The sequence below is a fragment of the Acartia tonsa genome, chromosome 10, assembly GCF_053477335.1.
Source record: "Acartia tonsa isolate MP-2025a chromosome 10, ASM5347733v1, whole genome shotgun sequence".
Classification (NCBI taxonomy): Eukaryota; Metazoa; Arthropoda; class Copepoda; order Calanoida; family Acartiidae; genus Acartia; species Acartia tonsa.
This window is the reverse complement of record NC_137269.1, coordinates 22,771,927-22,794,617: the sequence shown is the minus strand read 5'-3', so window position 1 is coordinate 22,794,617 and position 22,691 is coordinate 22,771,927. Positions and strand designations below refer to the sequence as shown.

The window sequence follows — 22,691 nt, the reverse complement described above, 5'->3', positions numbered from 1 at the left end:
ATGAGTTATAATTAATCTTCAATAAAAGGTTTTTAAAACAACTACTGCTTTCATGTGTTAAGGGTAATATACAGCATCTATATTTTACATCAAAGTCCATTTTAAAGTCAAATCATCACACATTTTTTGTTAAAATCTTTGAAATTCTATAATCGCGAAGAAGGAACAGATACAATTTAGGTAAAACCAGTTTTGATTCAGCAAATGTGTCTATTTATAGGATCCATTGGCCGCTTGTTGCGTGTCGGTTTTAAATCCGCTAAACTGTTGAGGAAAAGCGTGTACAGTAAAGAAAAGTACCTGTTCTGGTATTTAATTTTGTACAGAAAAATTTATCAAAGAACATTAAATCACTTCTCCCAAATGATTAAGAGTATCTCATTCCCAGAAAAGTTGAATTTAAATACTCTCTTACCCTATCCTTATCAACATTGATATATATAATGTTACACTGTTCTATTTTATTTTGAAAAAAAAAATTCAGATCCCATAGTTGAGGTTGGTTAACTAGCCTTATTTCTTTTCTATTGTCCTTTTTGCCATGGTTGACAGTAGAAAAGATATGATGAAAAACTTAACCTTAATTATTATTTGCATATTGCATGATTATTAAAAAGTTTGTAGAAATACTTAATTCTACATAACAATTTGTCAAATTATTATTTAAAAGTTTTTTCAAAGCTCATTTCACTGAAGTTGAAAACAAATCTTTTATGTAATCTTGTTTTATAATAGATGTCACTAAGTAATTATGAATTATCCATACAAGGTTTATAATTGATATTCTACACTTCTTCTTTGATTAGAATTTGCATGAACTTAGAATGTAGTTTAACAACCGCATTTAAATAGTTTAGACTTTGTAGTATAGAATGTAGTTAAAACTAACATCTTAGGGTGGTCTAACGATTGCCCTAAAATATATAAACTTAGTAATTACACTAACACTTTAGGGTGGTTTAACAATTGCCCTATATTATTTATCTGTTTCACAGTTTAGTCCTTAGATATGTTAAGTATCTAATTTTTGGTTTAGATCTTAATTACATTAACACTTTAGGTTGGTCGAAAGACTGCCCTACATTAAATATTTAATTTTTTTGTTTATGTCTTAATAATATTAACACTTTAGGTTGATCTAACAATTATCCTACACATAAAAACATTTAACTGTTACATTATCTTAACACATAAAGGAAAAAAAGAGTTGCCCCTTTACAGTACTCAGTAACCCTAATTAAACAGGCAACCAAATAGTTTTGTTTGGTTAACATCTTACCTCAGATCACTACAACTTATTGCATATTCAATTTTTTTATTTTTATTTTATTTTTATTTTTCTTTTTTTTTAATTTTCTTTTTTTTTAGTTTAAAGATAATTATCTAATGTGTAAAAAAAAAAACACTGTAAAAATCGATTCCTGCAAAAAATTGCAGAGCTCCTCTGCATTTCTAGTAGATTACTTAACTAACCTTCAAAAGTGTGCTTTCCTACAATAAGAATAGATACGGCTCACAATTATATAAGATGATTGTTCTAATTTTTTATGTTGTATTTCTTTTACCTCCCAGTCCAAGTTTTATTTCATTATTCATTTAAAGAATAGTTCTTTTTTTTCATACAAAAATATACTTGTAATGTGTATACTTTGCTGTGCTATCTATGGATGATATTGTCCATGGTAATTTGTAAATTTTGCTCACAGCAAACCTACTCTATAATTTAAAGATAAATACGTTTTTATGAAAAAAATAACCCAAGGATTTTTAGAGACAAAATTGTCCGTCTAATTACCCACCCTTGTCTTAATTTTTCCCCTTTGAAATGGATGATTTAATTCAAATCGTACTATAATATATATAGTTCCCCACAGCAAACCTACTCTACAATTTACTTGGTCTTGTGTTAAAAGACTGAAATAATTACAATATTAAATATTTTTTATTATTTTAATTGTTTTTATTTTCTAATAATTAATGATAATTATTAAGTAATAAGTAATAATGCGCGTGCCGTGGCTAGGTACGTAGGAATATAGAACAATAAAGACAAATACAGGAATTAGAAAGCTTACCTGTATTACCAAGTTACCTTAAACATTATCAGATTGTTGTAATAGATTTTAGCAATAGCTCATAATTGTAATATCGAGATAAATATTTGTAATTTTTATGTAAATATGGATTGTGATTGTTATTGATTTTTGTATATATTGTTTACCATATCTTGTAAAGGTTATGACAGGAGCCCATTGAAAAACTTTTTAAAATCTGGGTGACTGTTACAACCTCAAAACATATATCTACCATATTATGCTATTGTAACAACATAAAACCATACATTAAACATTTAGAATTACTGTACTCTACTATACTGTAGTTTTGTGGAAAATCTATGCTAGCTTTTGTAGCAATCTATGCCCCCCCCCCTCCTTCTCTTATATACACTGAGCAGAGTGTCTACCTCAACACCAACCTTTACCACTCCTACACACACAGGGCAGGGGTGCCCCTCAACACAATCACCGTTTGGAAGAAGTAGCAGTTCTTTGCGAGCTCCGGTGCTAACACATCAAATTATATTTTCAATAGTTTTTTCAAATAAATTTGCATCCACGGTCCTCGAAAGAGAGCTTTGGGAATAAGTATTGCTCACAAAAAAAATAAATAAATGAATTTTCTTTTAAGTAGCATTTGATGTTTTTATATCTATTATTTCTGACACCCAGAGGGTTGGCTCTGTCGTAAAAAATAAAGTCCAAATAGTAGTATGAAATTATGTTAGAGTGCTGTTGAAAAGTTAATAAAAGTTTACCCTTTTACGTGACATATTCTTAAATTTTAAGAGATTAAAGATGAATTATACATTTTTGGGTACATTTTGGGTTCTACCATTATTCTATCATTCCCCTCTTTAATTCTCTTAAGATAACAAATTTTTTATTAATACTGCATATACTTGTGGTGCCCAAAGACGGGTTATCTGTAAAGGTATTAAAATGGTATGCCACAAAATATATGTAAATGTTATTTTTAAATCTGTTATCTTAACATTTTTAAAAAAGATAATTTAATTTATGAAATCTTTAACTAAAATTTCACAAAATTACATTAACACTTGTTTCATTTAAATGCCTGTAGGAAAATTTGCTGAAGATTTCCCTGGTCCTTTGTATGTGACCTAATTATCCGATTGGTCTGATTTTTGGTATACTGATTCCTGGAACAACAAAGTACAATATTATAAGTGAAGCAACTCTATAATCAAGTCCTAAAAATGTAAGTATGTCCATAATCATTATCCTGTATCAAGCAGTTTTTCAACAAATTTACTAACAATTTTGCTTTGACTCTTATACATTCGCATTCTGATTATTCAGTTCTGACATTATACAAGTGTTAATGTCCGTTTGTCCTACCGTTTCAGAGCTTCGCTTTTATGGATGTTGTCATCCTTGTTTAAAAACAATTTCTATAAAAGTACCAAAAGTTTTTGAATACAAAAATAAGGGAGTATGTATTTAAAACTTTGGGCACTAGTATAATTAACAGTCCAATATCCCCTCCCTCCCTGTTTATAATACTGATAACCAGTGGACCTATAAGGTTTTTTATTCAATAAAGATTTTTCTCGTATTCATTCGAATCCGGTGGATATGAACCGGTTCTCATCAATACGAAAAAACTATGTCTAGCATCGTATTATATTCAGTTTTCTACGAATATAGAAATGTACAATCATAAGATTAAAACTAGTTTTTTTTAGTTAAAACCAGTTTTTTTTAGCCGGTGCCTTCGGCACCACGGGGCTAAAAAAACTAGTTTTAATCTTATAATTGTACATTCTATATCCGCGGAAAGCCATTTATAATACGATACGAGAAATAACTATGAACAGTATTTTCTTAATTAACAAATCTTTATATAAAAGTAACATAATCAGTGTATATCTGTCTTTGTGTACCGAAGGATCTTGATAACCGCTGAACCGATATCCTTCTCCTTTACAGTGTAGCTTCTCATAGGTCCTGGGAAGGTTCATAACAAAACATAACATAATAAAAAAATACACATATCCTCCCCCCCTCCAAAAAAAGATTTTACTTTATCTTTTTAATTTTTAATAAACTAGCGACTTCGCCTCTAAGGGCACTTGAGATGGATAGGGAATTGACCCTCCCCCCGATTTGAATTTTAGTTTTAAAATGATGAATTTGGAAAATAAAATGTTTTTTTTTTAAGAGTGGTGCGTGGTACCCTTACACAAAATAGTTGTAAACCTTCCCAGGACCTATGAGAAGCTACACTGTAAATGAGAACTATAACGGTTCAGTGGTTAGCAAGATCCTTCAGTACACCTAGACATACACAAATCCTTACTTTTTATATAAATAAGAAATGATTATCTAAATTCTTTAATTAAAAAAAACAAATTGGTCCACCGGTTATCATGATTTTGTATATCCGTATCATAAACAGGGAGGGAGGGGACATTGGACTGTAAATTAAACTGGTGCCCAAAGTTTTAGATACATACTCCTTTATTTATGTGCTCAAAAAACTTTTATTAGACGAAGCCCAATCTTTCCTACTTTCGATTCCTATGACGTCATAAAAATGAGGGAGATGAGAGGAGAAGTAGGAAAGAAAACCCTTAAAAAGAGGTGGATAATCTCTCATTTTTATGACGTCACAGGAATCAAAAGTAGGACAGATTGGGCTTTGTCCTTTTTATTATATTCTAATTGGTTGGTTAGCAGTAATGAAACACATATTTCAACCAAAAGGGATCATTTTGTTTATTATTATAAGGGATGTACATCAATTTTTCTTATACTAGCGGCCACGCCCCTAGAGGCCTCTCCCCCAAAATAGTTAAAAACCTTCCCGGGACCTATGAGTAGCGGCCCTGTTAAGGAGAACCCGATCGGGTCAGCAAGATCCTTTGGTACAGACAGACAAACAAACAAACAGACATCCTCTTTATGATAAGGTTTATCTAATCCCTTTAAATAAAAGTGAAATAATTTTATTTCAATAGGACTATTCAATCATCAAATATCGGGACTTTGGTACCCAAAATTATATAACAAGGTTAGTAAAAAACTTTGGGTACTCTTGTTAAATTTTCATTGGTTGATTCTTTTAAGTATCTGATATTAGTGTCTAAACTAACCAACCAATAATTTACATCTACAGAAGATATTATTTTTGTCTATCATCAATGGGTACGTACATCAATTTACTGTCCAAAGTTTTAAATCCCGGACTTTGGACTCTAAATTATACTGGTACCCAAAATTATATAACAACAAAAAACTTTGAGTACTCTTAAATTATTAATGGTTATCCAAATTTTTCACCCAATAATTTTCATCTACACAAGGGGTAATTTTGTCTTTCATCAATGGGTACGAACATCAATTTAACGGCCATTGTCTTATCCCTTTAGATCCATTAGTAAATCTTTATCATATACACACACATACATAGACACACACACACACGCACACTCACACACACAAACACACACACACACACAAACAATCTTTATCAAATATCTTTATTGGATAAACAAAATTAAAAACAAGGATGACAACATCCATAAGTAGCGAAGCACAAAAATCTTTTTTTTGACGGGTGGTGATGTAAAAAATCAGGATAGGGAGGGGGGGATACCGGGTATGTCCACTCCTAAACTAGGATTATCCCTTTCTTTTTTTTACAAGTTTAAATACAATTCTTTTAACTTTTTTATAGGAAACTTTTATATATTTCTTTAAAATCCAGTATTTAGAGCAAGTCCTGTATGAGACTAGGTGTAAAGATATCAGTTATAAAACTTTGGGTACCAGGTGTAGTTTACAGTGAAATGTTTACTAATGGTTATAAAACTTTGGGTACCAAGTGAAATATACAGTCCAATGTTTACAAATTGTTATAATACTTTGGGTTCCCAATGTAATTTAAAGTTCAATGTTTACTATTGGTTATAAAACTTTGGGTACCAAATATAACTTACAGTCCAATGGTTACTAATGGTTATAAAAGTTTGGGTACCAATTAGTCCTGTTAATATAATTAGCCTTATTCATTACAGGTTTATTAATTGAGAGAAAATTGTCTGTAATATGATGCATTTCAGTATAGCTGAGAACCGATTCTAATCTAGCAGATATTTATCGGTTGCGAAGCCATTTTTAACGTTAACTTTTCTTGCAAAAAAAAAACACTTAAAATAAAGATAGGAATCTGAAAATTTTTGTGTAGATTCCTTAAACAAATTAGAATCGCCGCTCTTTTATGCTTTGTGCTCGATTTTTAACTTTAAAACCCTTTAATTATGCGATGTTTGTCCGTAGGTTATTTACGTTTAAATTTTGTATCAATTAAATTTCAACAAAATTAACATTAACTTTTTTTGCAAAAAAAACAATTAAAATAAAGATAGGAGTCTGAAAATTTTTGTGTAGATTCCTCAAACAAATGAAAATCGCCGCTATGTTATGCTTTGTGCTCGATTTTTAACTTTAAAATCCTTTAATTATGCGATGTTTGTCCGTAGGTACTAAATGACACTAAAAATATCTCCTCAAATCACGATCCCCCTTTGAATGGCCCTAACTCGGTAGTTTTTCATCGTAAATCAATGAAATTTTAAACATACTTAGTTTAAGTAGTTTCTAGTACACACAAAACATTTTATTAATATCGAAGCAATACGAAAAAAGTTATCGCTTTCGTAAAAAAGGCACTAAAAACGATAAGAAAACAGCATTATAAACTCTCTCAAAACTGGTTTTTATCTGTACCTATTAAATTAGCTTAAAAATAGCATTAAATTTGACGATTTTAACGTTAAAACAACGTTGAAAACAGCAAAAAAGGCCGTTATTCTATAGCCATTACATTACTTTAAAAGTATAGTCAAAAAAATGTTAAAAATAACGTTTTTTTATTCACCTATTGGTCTGTATTAATTCTCTATCTAGGGACTTACTTCTATTGGGAGTAAAATCAAGAAAAAGTTAAAATATTTGTTTAGTTTAAAAATTCACACATAGATGTCTCCAAGTTTTAAGGAAACTTAGACTTGCCAAATTACAATATGACCATACAGGCATTAAAAACACATAACAAACACCTTTAAACAAAGGTTAAACTATTTTATCCTATACTTTTATCATTTTAATCATCTTTTATATGTGATCAGAGCCTCCTGCTACTTCTATCTAGTCCTTAACAAGGTATTAACCACTCTTAACCAACCCTTTCCCCTCTTTGAAATAGAATTGGAGTTAAAGATGATTATTAGTCTAGAGGAAATTCGCGTGAGGAATGACCTCAACAGACTTGACCCCCCCCCCCCCCCCCCTGTATGTGTCAGTTTTGACACCCGGTATATGTCTAAACGGACACCCCCCTACATATTGATTTATAGGGGGGTGTACATTTTGACATTTACCGGGGGTCTAAAATGACGCATACGGGGGTATCCATTTTGATATACACCGGGTGTCAAAATAGATGCATACCCCCGGGGGGGGGGGGTTTAATTTTCATGATACCGGGTATGTCCACTCCTAAACTAGGATTATCCCTCTGGTGCAACATCCATGTAACAAGAGATCATTTACCATAGTGGGTCTGTTTTAATGCTAAAAATTGTATCTTCGAAAAAACAGGTTTTAAGCAAGTATAGTGAAATAGGGTTAAATAATTAATTCGCTTGTTGGTTATAGCTAGCTGCTAAAAACCTGTTCTTTAATAGTTATTTCTCGTATCGTATTATAAACGGCTTTTCGCGGATATAGAATGTACAATTATAGGATTAAAACTAGTTTTTTTTAGCCCCGAGGTGCCGGAGGCACCGGCTAAAAAAACTGGTTTTAATCTTATAATTGTACATTTCTATATTCGTAGAAAACTGGATATAATACGATGCTAGACATAGTTTTTTCGTATGGATGAGAACCGGTTCCTATCCACCGGATTCGAATGAATACGAGAAACAAAAATATCTTATACTTGACTTCCCTTACCAAAACAATGACTACAAACATAGTTTTTAAGGTTTATAAAAAACGTCAGACTTTTACAAAAAGCTTTGTACCACTCTGATGTTTGTATAGTCTGACGTTTGTCGCTCTGACGTTTGTCTCTCTGACGTTTGTCGCTCTGACGTTTGTCCTAGTACCGACTCGGGGATCTTAAGGGATAAGACAATGATAAATTTATGCACATCCAAAATAATAGTTGGCAAATTGTTCCTTCCATAGATTATTTTTTTTTGTAGAATTTGGAAACTGCTCATTAGAACCAGCCAAAAGGATTATCTCACTCTTTTTGTTTTTAAAAAGGGGGAGATTTCTCTTGGTAGGGTAGTGTAACTTCCGAAAATAGACATTCCCCTCCCTGGACCATATTGGTTTAGCGGTTGGCAAGATTTTTTAGAAAAGCAATCAAACACAGACAGATACATAGAGACACCCGGTTACTATTACAGTTAGGGAGTTGAATCCATTTTTATAGAAGCAGAAATATAATCTATGATTATGGTTTGGACCCTCTAAAACTGTAATCTACCTTTCCACTTTCCCCTCTCTTGGTGAAGATATCTTCAACGCCGATACGATTTTTGAAATGTAAGATTCTACTTTCCCTTCTCTTGGTGAAGATATCTTCAACGCCGATACGATTTTTGAAATGTAAGATTTCACTTTCCCCTCTCTTGGTGAAGATATCTTCAACGCCGATACGATTTTTGAAATTTAAGATTCCACTTTTGCCTCTCTTGGTGAGAGGGGAAAGTGGAAGGGTAGATTACAGTTTTAGAGGGTCCAAACCATAATCATAGATTATATTTCTGCTTCTATAAAAATGGATTCAACTCCCTAACTGTATTATAACAAGTCCTAGCGGCGCCAATGAAAGTGACTTGTAACCCCCAAATAAAGATTAATCGTGTGATTGACAAAATTATTAAAAAAAGATTTTTTGGAATTAGTAACATTTTTTTTTAAGCGTACATCAGGCCGTTTGAGGGCCAATGATTTTAAAGGCACGCTACTTGTGGACATTTTTACAAAAAAAATGTAGACATGGTCGTTTGTTTAAAAAAAAAGCAACAACCGACATACCCCCACTTGGAGATTGGCTGCATTTCTAAAATGAATAAAATGTACAATAAACTTTTTCTTTTTATGCATAGTGCAGCTACTCATAACCAATTCATGTATGTGATTTAACTTTTAAACAATTTGGTATCCCAGTGGAAAGATTCGGCTTCGTGAGTGATAAGATGAGGTTTTATCCTTTAATTATGTGTCCAATAATGTTCTAATTTGTTTGAACAGCTTAACTGGCTAATACTTGTTTTTCTTTTTAAAAAATCATGTACTATGCTATAAGATTACCTAATAGTTTCTTAATAATTTTTGTATTACAGTTTACTGCAGTACTTTAGAACATAATTTTCCTTGTTAAATATTACAATTTGCCCATATCACACGCAAATCTTTCAAGGTAAAGGTTTTAGTATACATTTGCAGTAAGGGTTGTCAAGTTTATAAAAATTCTAAAAAATCTAACATTATTTTGTATAGTCACAATGGATATAGAATATATACGTGGATATTATGACAGGGGAAAAATTGTCGTCAATTTAGGTTGCTCACATGGACATCGTTTATTGCTCAGTTCATTCTTGCAGTAATCATAAATCCATTTTGGTTACTTTTTAGATTTTAAAACTGCAAATGTAGAACACTTTCATAGTGTAAAAAGCATAGAAAAACTTTAAGGACTTGATACCACTATGAAAGCATAAAAGCCAGTTAATAACTGTCTGCAACCCTGTTATAAACAATTTTATGAATAAAAGCAACAAAAATAAACTTTTATTTTATTGTTGTTGGGTTAAAAATACTAGGTATTACATGTTTTTATTTGGTGTTTTTTCATTTGGAATAAATTTACCGTCGTATGCAAACCGTGCATGGTGATTCCTTTAATAATTGGGCATGTTATAATAGTCCAAGCAATTCCATCATCATCAAGAGATAGTTGGTATGTCATGATGAATTACATTTTATAGCCTTTTGTTTTTCAAAACTATTATAATTTTTTGTGTTGTAATTCTAAGGACGATAAGACATTTTGGCAAGTGTATTTGATCTTAATAATCTTAATGTAAAATGTACCCTGAACTGTGACTAGCGGACATAAGAACTATCAACACTTATTTTCAACGTGTTACTGGTCTCCATGAAAGGCGAGGACCCTATATAAGCCCGGCCCTGTAAATGGTGCTAGTCCAGATATATCCTCTAAAGATGAACAGTACTTAAACTAACTGAGCCTAAATAACAAGGATAAAATAAAAACATTTTCAATTTTTTTTGTAATTTTTTCTGTTATAATGAAATACTGAATTTTCAGTATTAAAGTATTAAATAATGGTTAGGTAATAGTTTTGTTTACTATGGTTGGCTGGCAAAGAAGATTTAATAATAGAGTCAGACCTTATGGATTAAGTAAGTGTTCATTTTTTAGTAGTAAAGCTGCTCTATAATTTATAATGTCATTGACCATGTGTCTAAAAAATTCTTCGGACCATAAACATTATGAGTTACCAAAGGCTGCGCCCATAGCATCATTAGACTCTGTAATTTAAGTAGATGAGAAGTGAAAAAAAATAGTCTTAAACCGAACCAATTATTAAATATGAAACCACCCTAGAGCCTATTTTAACTTTTCCTATGGTGAAGAACCCAATCGATTGACAAAAAGCAATAGACAAAAACTTTTTTTTATTTTTCATAGTAGTATATATAGGTATTGCTGTATCTTATGAAGAGTGTTATTGTTGTTTAGATGAACAGATCTATATCGTATATGTATATAGTATATACAGATAACTACCTCCCTCTTTTTTTCAATGCTTTTTTTTGTCTGCTAGCACAATGGCCCTATAGAGAGTCGGCACAATGACACTGCAATGGGGAGATACAGTTATTTAACCCCTTCCCCTTTTATTGTTTTACTCTATTTTTAGATGTGCTAGACCCAGAGGATCCTGTTGCCATCTCTCCTCTTCCCACCGTTACAGAACTCATAACTGCCAGGTATTACTTCTAATCAACGGCTGTAAACCTTAACCGTCGGGGAATGACCCCCCCCCCCCCCCGCCTTCTCAGTTTTTTTCTATCTCGTTTTCTAAGTGTTAAAGATGATAGAATGCTATAATTTTATGGCTTTTTATATTATCGCAATTGACAATTGTATTCTCCATCCTGGCTGGAACAGGATGCCAGCAATCCAGGTAGGGTCACCCAGGTAAAGGGCAAAAATATATTTGTTTATTTTATGCTTCATAGATGTTACTAAAACCATTACATAATTAGATTTTCTTTATACAGGAAATATATTTTACCTTATTCGAATCATGTATATGACAAAAAAGCAGTAGCTTTGTTTTTGAAGCTAAATTTAAACTAGGAACCATTAAAAAAACTTTTAGATTTATTTTTTTTATCAGGGAACAAGAAACAGCAAAAGCAAAACTGAAAGAAAAGGTATCATTTATATATTTGAAAAGCAAATATTTTCCATTTTCTAATTAGGGTCTGTAAGGCAAATTTACTATACGATAATTTAGGCTTTTTGAATTGTCCTATCGATTTCAAACTTCGGATGATGATTTATGTAAAAGTTAGGTACGATTTAGAAAGCGTTGGAAATCTACAATCGTTAAATCTGTGTACACTTTTGTATATACATTTAAATCAAGATTCTGCTTACTAAGATTTGACATTCTTTAAATTTTCGTGTTTGTTTGTTTTACCGTTTCAATTCAGGGCTTTGCTTTTTTGTCGTCATTGTTTTATAAAATCCTTTTTGTAAAAATAATTGAAGTTAATAGTGAAAAGTATAGAAAAAGCCTTTAATAATCCTATTGTTTCAGAATCGATTAAAACGTCAACACATAGAGGTTAAGCTTCAAACAACTCTCTGTCTGATTATTTGTACAATTATCCCGCTATTTACTTTTATAGCAACTATTTTCAGGTAGAATTTACACTTTTTTTGAGAAATAGAGTGACGTCATCCATAAGTAACGAAGCGCGAAAATATCATGGATTGAAAAAAGAACACAGTAAAAGTGTCGGACTGATTATGACGTAACAAAAAAAGTTAGCCAATGAGAGGCCACTATAAATTTTACCATTGGTCAATAATGGCCTCTCATTGGCTAATTCTTTTTGTTACGTCATAATCAGTCCGACACTTTTACTGTGTTATTGAAAAAAGGATAAAATGTTCAGTTATTATGAAATCACAAAAACTTAAAAAATACATATATGTATATGTGTCAGACAGACATACAAAGTATTCTGATTGTTCTTTGGTCAGGGTATTTTATAAAAAAAATCAGCAGTCTTAAATCTTAAATAGCAGCCGAGAAAACCCCATTTCACTTATAGCATCATCAGGCACTGATTGATGGACATAAAAGCTGAATTGTAAGTATCTTCGATAGTAAAATGTTTTAGGGGGTTATGCATTTTCACTATTTGCAATTTATCCTATGAGGGTTGTTACTCTCCTCAAATAGTTGAAAACCTTCATTATAAGGGAGAGCCATTTCAGTTCAGCGGTCAGCGAGATAAAACGACTAAAATTAATATTTAATATGTTTATTTATATTTTTACATATATTTAGATTAGGTATAATATATTTACAATTATATAACATGAAAAAATAATGTGCTAAGATATTTGAGAGCTAATAAAAACAAACATTAATCAGAAACACAGGAAAATTAGTTATGCCTATTTTTATGATTATTTGGCGTACCTATTGAGGAGATAAATAAAACTCCTGTAAGGTTATAGTGTTTTTTTATGTCATATAGATGATAAGTATGATAGTTTATTGGTCTTTTCTCATCCTGAAGTATTGTAGCGCAGGGAAAAGGGAATGTGATTCTGACAAACACTTCTAAAGGAAAATTTCCCCACAACCCCCTTCCCCTTTTCTTCCCCTTTTTACCCACCCCTCTTCAATAACATGAAGAAAAAAAATATACTTCTACCTTACTTTTAAGGGTTTCGTGATTTTTTGTAGAATTGATTGTTAGAATAGCTACCCCTGATTGTAGCGCTAATGTGAAGATAATTTTTTGCTTAAAATTAAAACTTTTCTAAAATTAGGGTAGGTCCATTTGTAACGTAACGAATAGCTCTTATCGTTAATTTGGACATGTTAGAATTGACCTGTAGATTTCAAACTTTGAATGATGATTCCTGTAACTGTTAGCTACAATTTAAAAATCGTAGCAATTCTAAATTTTTTAAACAATTAATTTACAATTTAGAATTTAGAGCTTCGCTTTGTTAGATTTTGTCATCATTGTTTATTGTAGACTGTGGCACTCAGGCTTATTGAGCACCGAACAAAAGGACTAAACTTTCAGGTACGTTATTTTAATCAGCACTTGCACAGACAGACAGAAGGACACTGTTATATTTCCTATTCGTTGGCTCAATAACTTTAGGGACTTTTATTGAAATTAGGTTGGTTGGTTCATAAAGTCATATCCCTTTAGATCCCTGCAATTATTTAAGGCCCTTTCCTGTGCCAACCTTCAAAATCATACTTTAGTCCTGTCTTTGTCCCATTGCACAAAAGAATATTTTTTGTTACCTAACCTAACATAAATGAAAGAAGTTTGATTTTATGAGATGGTTCTTGATTAAAAGTGAACATCAATATATACAAAGAGTTTATTTAAAGTGATTGGCAGCCGCGAGTCAGCCTCAAATTAAAACCCATTAGGATGCTTTCCATTTTTTTTTGTTTTGAAAAGAGGTTTTTTAAGTCAGGTTTAGACTTCCAGCTGGTTTTTGAAATGTAAAAGTTTGATTTCCCTCAGGCTTAAAGGCGGCTGACGTGCAGCTGCCGAGCCCTGATTTTAACAATCATTACTATGGTTATGTAATCATTCAGACTTTCTCTCTAAAAACGGAGTTATCATATCCATAGGAATGGGAAACACGATTGTTGAATTCTTCTCGGCAGAAATGCTAGTCAGAGTTTGAAGATATCTCAACTATAAAAAATAATAAAACATAAACAAAGTTTTATAGAAAAAAGACGGAATTACCTTGCTAAGATTACAGATTGGCTAGGAATGAGCTTTAATTGATGTTAGTACGAACAAATTACTTAAAATAGACCCTAGAACATTTCAAGTTATTTGTAAAGCATGCAAAAACGCTTCTATAGACACCTTAAATTCGATTTTAGCTCATACCTAGCCCATCTGAAGTCAAATATTTTGAAGGAAATTTTTTAATATGAAAGTATTTAATCCCTGAAAATTACAGCTGTTTATCTTGAATAGGAATTGAGAAAATTATGAAAACCTAAAAATGTAGAAATCAATTTAGCACCCCAACCAATATAGGAATCTTAATGAAAAATATTAACATTATTAATCCATTAAAATTTCAGCCCTCTATCTTTTATAGGAGCCGAGAAAATCACGTTTCCCCCGTTCTGTCTCTGACAGATGGACGGACATTTTGAATTATAGAGTAGCTTCGCTACTAAAAATATTTAAAAAGTATTTTTTCAACTTGAAGGCTGATAAAGGTAAAATATATAAAGTTTTGTCCAAAAATAAATATTAAAGTTCCATGGAAAACATGTTAATAAATTGTCTAATAGACTAAAAATTATTTTTATATTTATATTTAACTTTTGAAAAGTATTTTCTCAACCAGAAGGCGTGTAAAAGTGCATGGGTTTGTCTTAAAATGCTTTTAGATAATATTAAAAACGAACATGAGAACACCTTTAAAACCCTTTTTTCCCAGCTAAATCAAAATAAGCTTCATAAATTAAACATAAACTAGGGGTTGGTAACATTCATTTGTAGCGAATACGGACAAGTACAATTAAGGTGCATTTGTTAAAATCAAGAATAGATTTATTGGAGAAAAAATCACGAAACATAACTTAGGTATTACTAATTTTTTATATATTTGTTTTGAAGCATGACTGATAGACCGACGGACAAAGAAAATTACATATTGGATGATCTTTGTTAGAAAGATTCTTCACAAAAAAATAAGCAGTCTTTCTTGAATAGCAGCTGAGAAAATCACATTTCCACCATTTCTTTACGAACTGACAGACAACGTGAATTATGGAGAAGCTACGCTCCTAAGAATCAAATATTTTTTTCCAAATGATGACCTGCAAAGCAGAAGAGCTTCCCTTCATGACATCAGCTGCGTCCCTGAGGGAAGCTGAAGCCTTGTGCTCTCCTTCAGCTGCTATCACCTAAGTTAATATTATGAAAGTTTTGATTGGTGGAAAAGTATTGACACTGTTTCTTTGTCAACCAAATAAAAATTCACTGTAACTTCTCATAAAATCTAACAAGAAATAAAATCAATCACCCGCAGCTAAGAACAAATTAAAACCAGTTTGGATGCTTTAAAATTTTTTTAGAAAGTGGGAATTTTCCTATTTGGGCCAGGTTATTCTTGAAATTGTAAAGGGTTATTTCCCTGAGGCTGACCAGCGGCTGCCGATCCCTGGTTAAACATAAAGAAAATATACCTTAGCTCTAGCTTCTCTAGCAGCTTCAGCCTCAGCTGCCATTGCTCTTTGTAGCTGTACTGGGAGTCTCACATCTTTTCTATAAATTTCCATCATTGATGAATTACTTTAATGAATTTAACACAGAAAATTAAATATAAAACAAGACTGAAAATGGTCATAGATGCATTGATGTATTGTATGTATAGTTTGATTGATTTAGCATTGAATGAAAAACAATAAGATGATTAAAGTCCCTCAACAGATTGTGACGTCATACGATAGAATAGCCAATGAGATACACTGTAATTGACGAATGTTAAAATTTATGCTGGCCTCTCATTGTTTATTTAATCCTATGACGTATTAATCTGTTGAGAGACTTTAATCATCTTCGAAAATATATATTTCATAATTTAGAGAAAGGAGAGAAATAATAATTTTTGTTGTCCTCTACCATTTGGGAAATCTGAAGACCACAAAAATAAATACTGAAAAATTAGTTAAAAACCAGGGGAGTTATCTAACATAAACACTAATATATTCTAATAGCTTTGACTCTAATAGTTGTTTGATGTAAGGAGTCAGTCAGTCAATGAGGGAAGCGGAAACTTATATAGAAAATTCATTTGTAGTTTTTAGTAAAATTTAGTTTAATATTATCTCTTGGCATAGCTAAGAGAGAGAGAGAGAGAGAGAGAGAGCGATTGGGATAGAAGTTTATTCCAGAAAAAAAACAGTTATGTCAGTTACAGAGTAGCATTGCTGCTAAAATCTATACTTACATTTCTACTCTTTCAACTTTGACTCCCCAGGGGTCAGTAGCCTCGTCCAGGGAACTCTAAAGTGTAACTTTCTGTTATGATAGGCTCATCACATACCAGTCTTGTTAATTTTCATCAATATCAGCTGTAACCAAGGAATGAATAATTTCAAAAATAACAAGGATGACTACATCCCTAAAAACGAAGTTCTGAACTAAAAAAACAAACACTTGTAGAATGTCAAAATTTAATAAACAGAATATTAACTTAAAGGTATAAACAAAATGATACAGGATTTTGTTAAAGGCCATATTTGAGTTACTTTGACTTTATTAGAAAGATGCTTCACTTAAAATATTGTACCTTATTGTCAAAGGAATCATTATTCCAAAATTCAGATGAATAGAATGATTATGTTATGCATAGTTGTCTGTGACTAAAATGGAACAAAGAGAAAGGGAAGAGTCATTTAATTACCAAAAAATCTAATTCTATCAAAGATTTTTAAAGAAGCTTCGCTACCTTTATAAAACCATACCTGCATTCCATGTGATATATCCTGTCGTTCAGATAGAATATCCGCCAGAATTTTAGTTCCCAGCACATTCCGTAGGGTTGTAGCGGCCAACAGACGGGTAGAGTGACTAGAAAATACATTTGTATTAGTATTGCTCTAGTGGTAATATGTCAACTATTATACAAAGTAGCTTGATGTCAGTCTGAAGCCTAAGATCTCAGTAACCACTGAACCGATTTAACTCTACTCTTAAGGGAATATACCTTCTGGTTTTGTAATGGTTTTAAGCTATTTTCTTGTGGGCCTAGTTTATAATAATGCACTAAAAGTTTTTGTATTTTTTAATAGTCATTGTAAATTTAAATTTATCTTACAACTTTCTTTTATTCTTTTGCTCATTTTAAAAGCTTAGCTTTTCTATAATTATGGTTGGTCCTATCCTTGGTAACGAATAGATTCTATCATTTATTTTGGCATGTTAAATTCATCATCTCGCTATCTTCACTTTTTGGATGTTCTCATCCTTGAACATTTATAGTTGCCCTACTTATAGTCAGATAAATTAGTTACACCTATGATAGGTTAGGTGATTTTATAGTAGACCTACCTATAGTCAGATACATTAGTTACAGCTATGATAGGTTGTGTGATTTTATAGTAGACCTACCTATAGTCAGATAAATTAGTTACACCTATGATAGGTTAGGTGATTTTATAGTAGACCTACCTATAGTCAGATACATTAGTTACAGCTATGATAGGTTGTGTGATTTTATAGTAGAACTACCTATAGTCAGATACATTTATTACAGCTATGATAGGTTGTGTGATTTTATAGTAGACCTACCTATAGTCAGATACATTAGCTACAGCTATGATAGGTTGTGTGATTTTATAGTAGACCTACCTATAGTCAGATACATTAGTTACAACTAAGATAGGTTGTGTGATTTTATAGTAGACCTACCCATTGTCAGATACATTAGTTACAACTAAGATAGGTTGTGTGATTTTATAGTAGACCTACCTATAGTCAGATACATTAGCTACAGCTATGATAGGTTGTGTGATTTTATAGTAGACCTTCCTATAGTCAGATAATTAGTAACAGCTATAATAGGTTGGGTGATTTTATAGTAGACCTTCCTATAGTCAGATATATTAGTAACAGCTATGATAGGTTGGGTGATTATATAGTAGCCCTACTTATAGTCAGATAATTAGTAACAGCTATAATAGGTTGGGTGATTTTATAGTAGACCTTCCTATAGTCAGATATATTAGTAACAGCTATGATAGGTTGGGTGATTTTATAGTAGACCTACCTATAATCAGATACATTAGTTACAGCTATGATAGGTTGTGTGATTTTATAGTAGACCTACCTATAGTCAGATACATTAGTTACAGCTATGATAGGTTGTTGATTTTATAGTAGACCTACTTATAGTCAGATACATTAATTACAGCTATGATAGGTTGTGTGATTGTAAAGTAGACCTACCTATAGTCAGATACATTAGTTACAGCTATGATAGGTTGTGTGATTTTATAGTAGACCTACTTATAGTCAGATACATTAGTTACAGCTATGATAGGTTGGGTGATTTTATAGTAGACATACCTATAGTCAGATACATTAGTTACACACACCCCTCCCCAACCGAACTTTATATTAAAAAAATGTCCCAAACATTTGGACAATTGGGCGTTCAAAAAGGACCTAGTGGTAGTTAGAATCAGTTGAGAACAAAATCCTAGCCGTTCCTTCTTGCCAGATATGGCCATTTTAAGATTTTAGTCAAATTACACTAAATAACCTGATACAAACTTCACTCTTCTTTGAATATTTTAGTGTAATTGTAATGGGAGAGCCCCAAAATAGAGTAGCTTTGCTCCTCTGACCAAACTGACTGCCTGGAGTTCCTAACAGGAAGTGCCTTAATGTGTTATCACAAGTGAGGATTCGAACCCATTCCCAAAGCTATCCAACATGGAATAGCTGTATATTACAGCATGTTGACAGTAATTTGTATATTGGGCTCGGGTAATAGATGCCCCTTTGGATACCCTCTGCTAATCCTGGCTGTTATTGGTGATCAGCAGGGTCAGCTCCTTGTTGGACTTATACCTAGGGTTCCCCACAGCCAGGCCTCTGCGTTGAAAGTTTGGCCTGGTCTTGACCACCATATCTGTCCTGGGTGGCAGTTTGATGTGTAAACCCAACCCTATCCAATTCGCGCCTCCTTGAGGCACCTTGAACACCATGGGGGTGTACAACTTATAATAGCCCCTGTACAATTTTCCAGTTTCTCCTTCTTGGGGCCCCTATTTTGATGGCAATGGCCAGCAACTCCATGCTACCCATATCCTGGTCATCAGTCAGCTCTGAACAAATGGGGACAATGTCTGTGGCTGACAGTGGCCTCATGAGAGCTGCCTTGGCCAGACAGTTGATTGTACAGCTAGAGCGAATCTTGCCTTCATTCGCTGATGGTAGGAGGGGCTCTGGGCTATCCCCAGACTTGTTGGGCTATGGCCACTGGCTTAATGGGAGTAGGGGCATCATCTCCCACCATCATCTCCATCAAACAGTAACTGTGTCCCCCAACTCCCTCAGAAAGAACTCTCCCAGGTTTAGGGCATTTTTCAAGAAGCACACCACCATTATCTTCTGGAGGATCAAGATCAGGATAGAGCTAAGATGAGATGCTCCCCTGCGAATCCCAGATCAGCACAGCTGCCATGGAAGGATAGCTGCAGGTGGTGGGCCGCATACCTAGGCTTAGGATGCAAGATGCTGGTGTGCATCTTGAACCACACCCTGAACCTGGGAGGGTTCTTTCTGATGAAGTTGAGGGACACAGCTACTGTTTGATGGACCCAAGCTGATGGTATAGATCAGTTGGGAGAGTAGCATTGGTTGCCACCACTCCCATTAAGCCAGTGGACCCAGCCCTGCCAAGCCTGGGGAAGGTTCAGACAAATCAAACTAACCCCGAGGACAGCAATGGTGGTCAAATCCAGGCCAAACTTCCAGCGCAGAGGCCTGGCTGTGGGGAACCCCAGGTACAAGTCCAACAAGGAGCTGACCCTGCTGATCACCAATAACAGCCAGGAAAACAGAGGGTATCCAGAGGGGCATCCATTGCCCAAGCCTTATAGACAAATTACTGTCGTCATGCTGTAATATACAGCTATTCCACATTGGATAGTTTTGGGAATGGGTTCAAATCCCAACTTGTGCAACTTGTGTTAACACAATAAGGCACTTCCTGTTAGGAACTCCGGGCAGTCAGTTTGGTCAGAGGAGCAAAGCTTCTCTATTTTGGGGCTGTCCCATTACAATTACACTAAATTACACTTAAATATTTTAGTGTAATTTAACTAAAATCTTGAAATGGCTATATCTGGCAAGAAGGGACGGCTAGGATTTTGTTCTCAACTGATTCTAACTACCACTAGGTCCTATTTGAACGCCTAATTGTCCGAATGTTTGGGACATTTTTTTAATAAAAAGTTTGGTTGAGGAGGGGTGTGTACAGCTATGATAGGTTGTGTGATTTTATAGTAGACCTACCTATAGTCAGATACATTAGTTACAGCTATGATAGGTTGGGTAATTTTATAGTAGACCACAGCATCCACTGAAACGGTCACTGAATCTTTGGTCAAAATCTAAAAATATGTTATTTAATTAATCCTTATATAGAAGTATTAGTATATCTATATGTGTGTCTGTACCAAAGGATCTCACTGAATTCATATAGTTCTCCTTTACAATTTTTTTTCTTTTAAAAACAAAAAGGAGGATTTTATTCAGAGTGGGAGAGAGAAGTCGAACCCCCCTCCACCTATAACAATTTTTTAAAATGGGAGGTGTCATGTTTTCTAGGGGCGATTTCTTTTAGATGGCTGGTTGAACCCTTCCCATGAGAAGTTACAATGTAATTGAAAACCATATTGATTCAACGATTAGCGAAATCCTACGGTATACACATAAATACATCCTGTTACTTTTATATAAAGATAGATGATATGCAATCTTGATTTTGAGCATTATACTTTTTATACTTTTTAAGAATTAAGTATGGAATATCCTAATTACAGATTAGCTACGCTGCATATAAAGGTAGTATACTTATGTAGGTATCACATATATTCTTGCACCTTTTACAGATGTTTTATTGGTGTGGTTCTAATACAAACTTGTGAAACTTCGCTAATTCAAATAAGGGCAATGAATGTAGAATATACGTGGATATTATGACAGGGGAAAAAATTTTCGTCAATTTAGGTTACTAACATGGCTCTTATATATTGGTCAGTTCGCTTATCTAGTTGGGGTAAAGGGGTGGAAGGGATGATTCGTTATTTTAGACCGCTGCGTTTTTTACTTATAGAGAACTTGCAAATCTGATGTAAGATTCAAGTAATAATATACCTACTACATATCTAATTTTATAGGAGTCTTATACAGATATCGATATAAGTGTTTGCATTTTTGACAGTTGTCAATTGTAGCAGATTATTTTGATTATACAAAAAATGCTCATATTTAATGCAGCGCTGTTTTAGCATTAATGTAGAAAAAAAGAAAAGAAAACTTTTTAGGGTTGCTTTTGTAAAATGTAACTATCTTTTAGCTCTTATTTTAATCATGAAATATTTTAAGTCAACACAATACAATGTCCTGCTTGCTATAATTGGCAGGTATTGAAAACAAATTTGCTTATTTAAACCCACACTATTCAAAACATTTGACCAATGATTGAGAATTACAAATGTTTAATAGTAAATTTATGAATATGTAACAGTTCCTTAATTATCTAGAATAGTGAAAATAAAGTTATAAAAAACAACAGTAAAATATTATGAAATGAAGAATAGCAAGAAAATTATTATTTTAGGTATATTTTAGGCGAAACCCGGCAATTCGTCTTCTTTCCATAATCTAACTTTTTAATGATATAATCATCCTATTTATAATGATTCCTATGACAACAATGTACAATATTATAAGCGATGCACCTGTATAATCAAATCCTAAAGATAAAAGTATATTCTTCTACCGTATTCTGTATTTATGCATTTCTGCAACAAATATATGTACAATTTTTTAGACTTACAAATTAACGTTCTGATACTCTACAGGAGTTATTGTTCGGTTGTCATTTCTTCTGATTTTAGAACATTGCTTTAATGGATGTTGTCATCCTTGTTTTATTAGGTATATTGTGTGTCTGTATGTATATTATGAAAAATGAAGAAAATACAGAAGAACAAACAACTCAGAAATTTATAGAAATAGAATCTCCCAAAATTAAAATAGGTAAAGCTTTTCATTTGATAAAATTTTCAATATTCTAAAATTTATTTATGTCTACATTATGAAGTAGAATTTGATGTAAACATATTATAGACATAAAATCATGCTCTTTAATTAACTTAGTCTGCCCGTCCGTCAGTTTGTAAAAAAGGTTGGTGATGAAAGTTTTGGTGATATGTTTTTTTCTAAAAATATATTCTTGATTTTAACAAATGCTCCATTATTTCTCCTTAGTGCTTTACTACTTATGGATGTTGTCATCCTTGTTTCTATATATATTTTTTTTATATCCGCTAACATTTATAAAAAAAAAACAATGCTATATATGAATATATTTGATAATGTTTTTATATTATAGATCCTGTATATGAAGCTAGAAATAGGTTATTAGAGGAAAATTGCAAAAAATTTATAAGCTTAGCTTTTCATAAAAAGCAACTGTATTGGCGATTAAGGAATACTTTTTGA

General features: G+C 32.6%; 2 protein-coding genes across 4 annotated transcripts in view; one reads left to right on the top strand and one right to left on the bottom strand.

The window, feature by feature from the left end:
• Positions 1 to 10,429: 10,429 nt before the first annotated feature.
• Positions 10,430 to 22,678, top strand: LOC145329652 (uncharacterized). Of its 2 annotated transcripts, XR_013883022.1 has the most exons (7): positions 10,430 to 10,535; positions 11,057 to 11,126; positions 11,540 to 11,576; positions 11,966 to 12,069; positions 13,428 to 13,478; positions 22,125 to 22,226; positions 22,582 to 22,678. XR_013883022.1 is itself a non-coding variant. In XM_080173995.1 (5 exons), the coding sequence occupies exons 1-5, from the start codon at positions 10,484 to 10,486 to the stop codon at positions 13,468 to 13,470; spliced, it is 306 nt and encodes a 101-aa protein (XP_080030121.1). In that variant the 5' UTR covers positions 10,430 to 10,483; the 3' UTR covers positions 13,471 to 13,511. The 2 variants fall into 2 exon arrangements, 1 of the variants encoding a protein (XP_080030121.1); XM_080173995.1 differs by lacking the exons at positions 22,125 to 22,226; positions 22,582 to 22,678 and having other exon boundaries at positions 13,428 to 13,511.
• The window catches only part of LOC145329651 (band 7 protein AGAP004871-like), a 28,129-nt gene continuing 18,120 nt past the window's right edge, over positions 12,683 to 22,691 (bottom strand). For both annotated transcript variants that reach the window (XM_080173993.1, XM_080173994.1), the window contains exons 6-11: positions 20,475 to 20,572; positions 16,916 to 17,021; positions 16,399 to 16,454; positions 15,635 to 15,713; positions 15,266 to 15,352; positions 12,683 to 14,114 (exon numbers count right to left, since the gene is read on the bottom strand). In XM_080173993.1, the coding sequence (XP_080030119.1) occupies positions 14,004 to 14,114; positions 15,266 to 15,352; positions 15,635 to 15,713; positions 16,399 to 16,454; positions 16,916 to 17,021; positions 20,475 to 20,572 (537 nt within the window). In that variant the 3' untranslated portion in view covers positions 12,683 to 14,003. The remainder of the gene's footprint in view (positions 14,115 to 15,265; positions 15,353 to 15,634; positions 15,714 to 16,398; positions 16,455 to 16,915; positions 17,022 to 20,474; positions 20,573 to 22,691) is intronic.

Bases quoted from the DNA above. Each gene is read 5' to 3' on its own strand.
- LOC145329652 (XM_080173995.1), top strand. From the start codon at position 10,484: ATGGTTGGCTGGCAAAGAAGATTTAATAATAGAGTCAGACCTTATGGA. The intron at 11,127-11,539 runs GTATTACTTCTA...TTTTTTTATCAG, and splicing joins ACAGAACTCATAACTGCCAG to GGAACAAGAAACAGCAAAAG. The intron at 12,070-13,427 runs GTAGAATTTACA...TGTTTATTGTAG, and splicing joins TTTATAGCAACTATTTTCAG to ACTGTGGCACTCAGGCTTAT.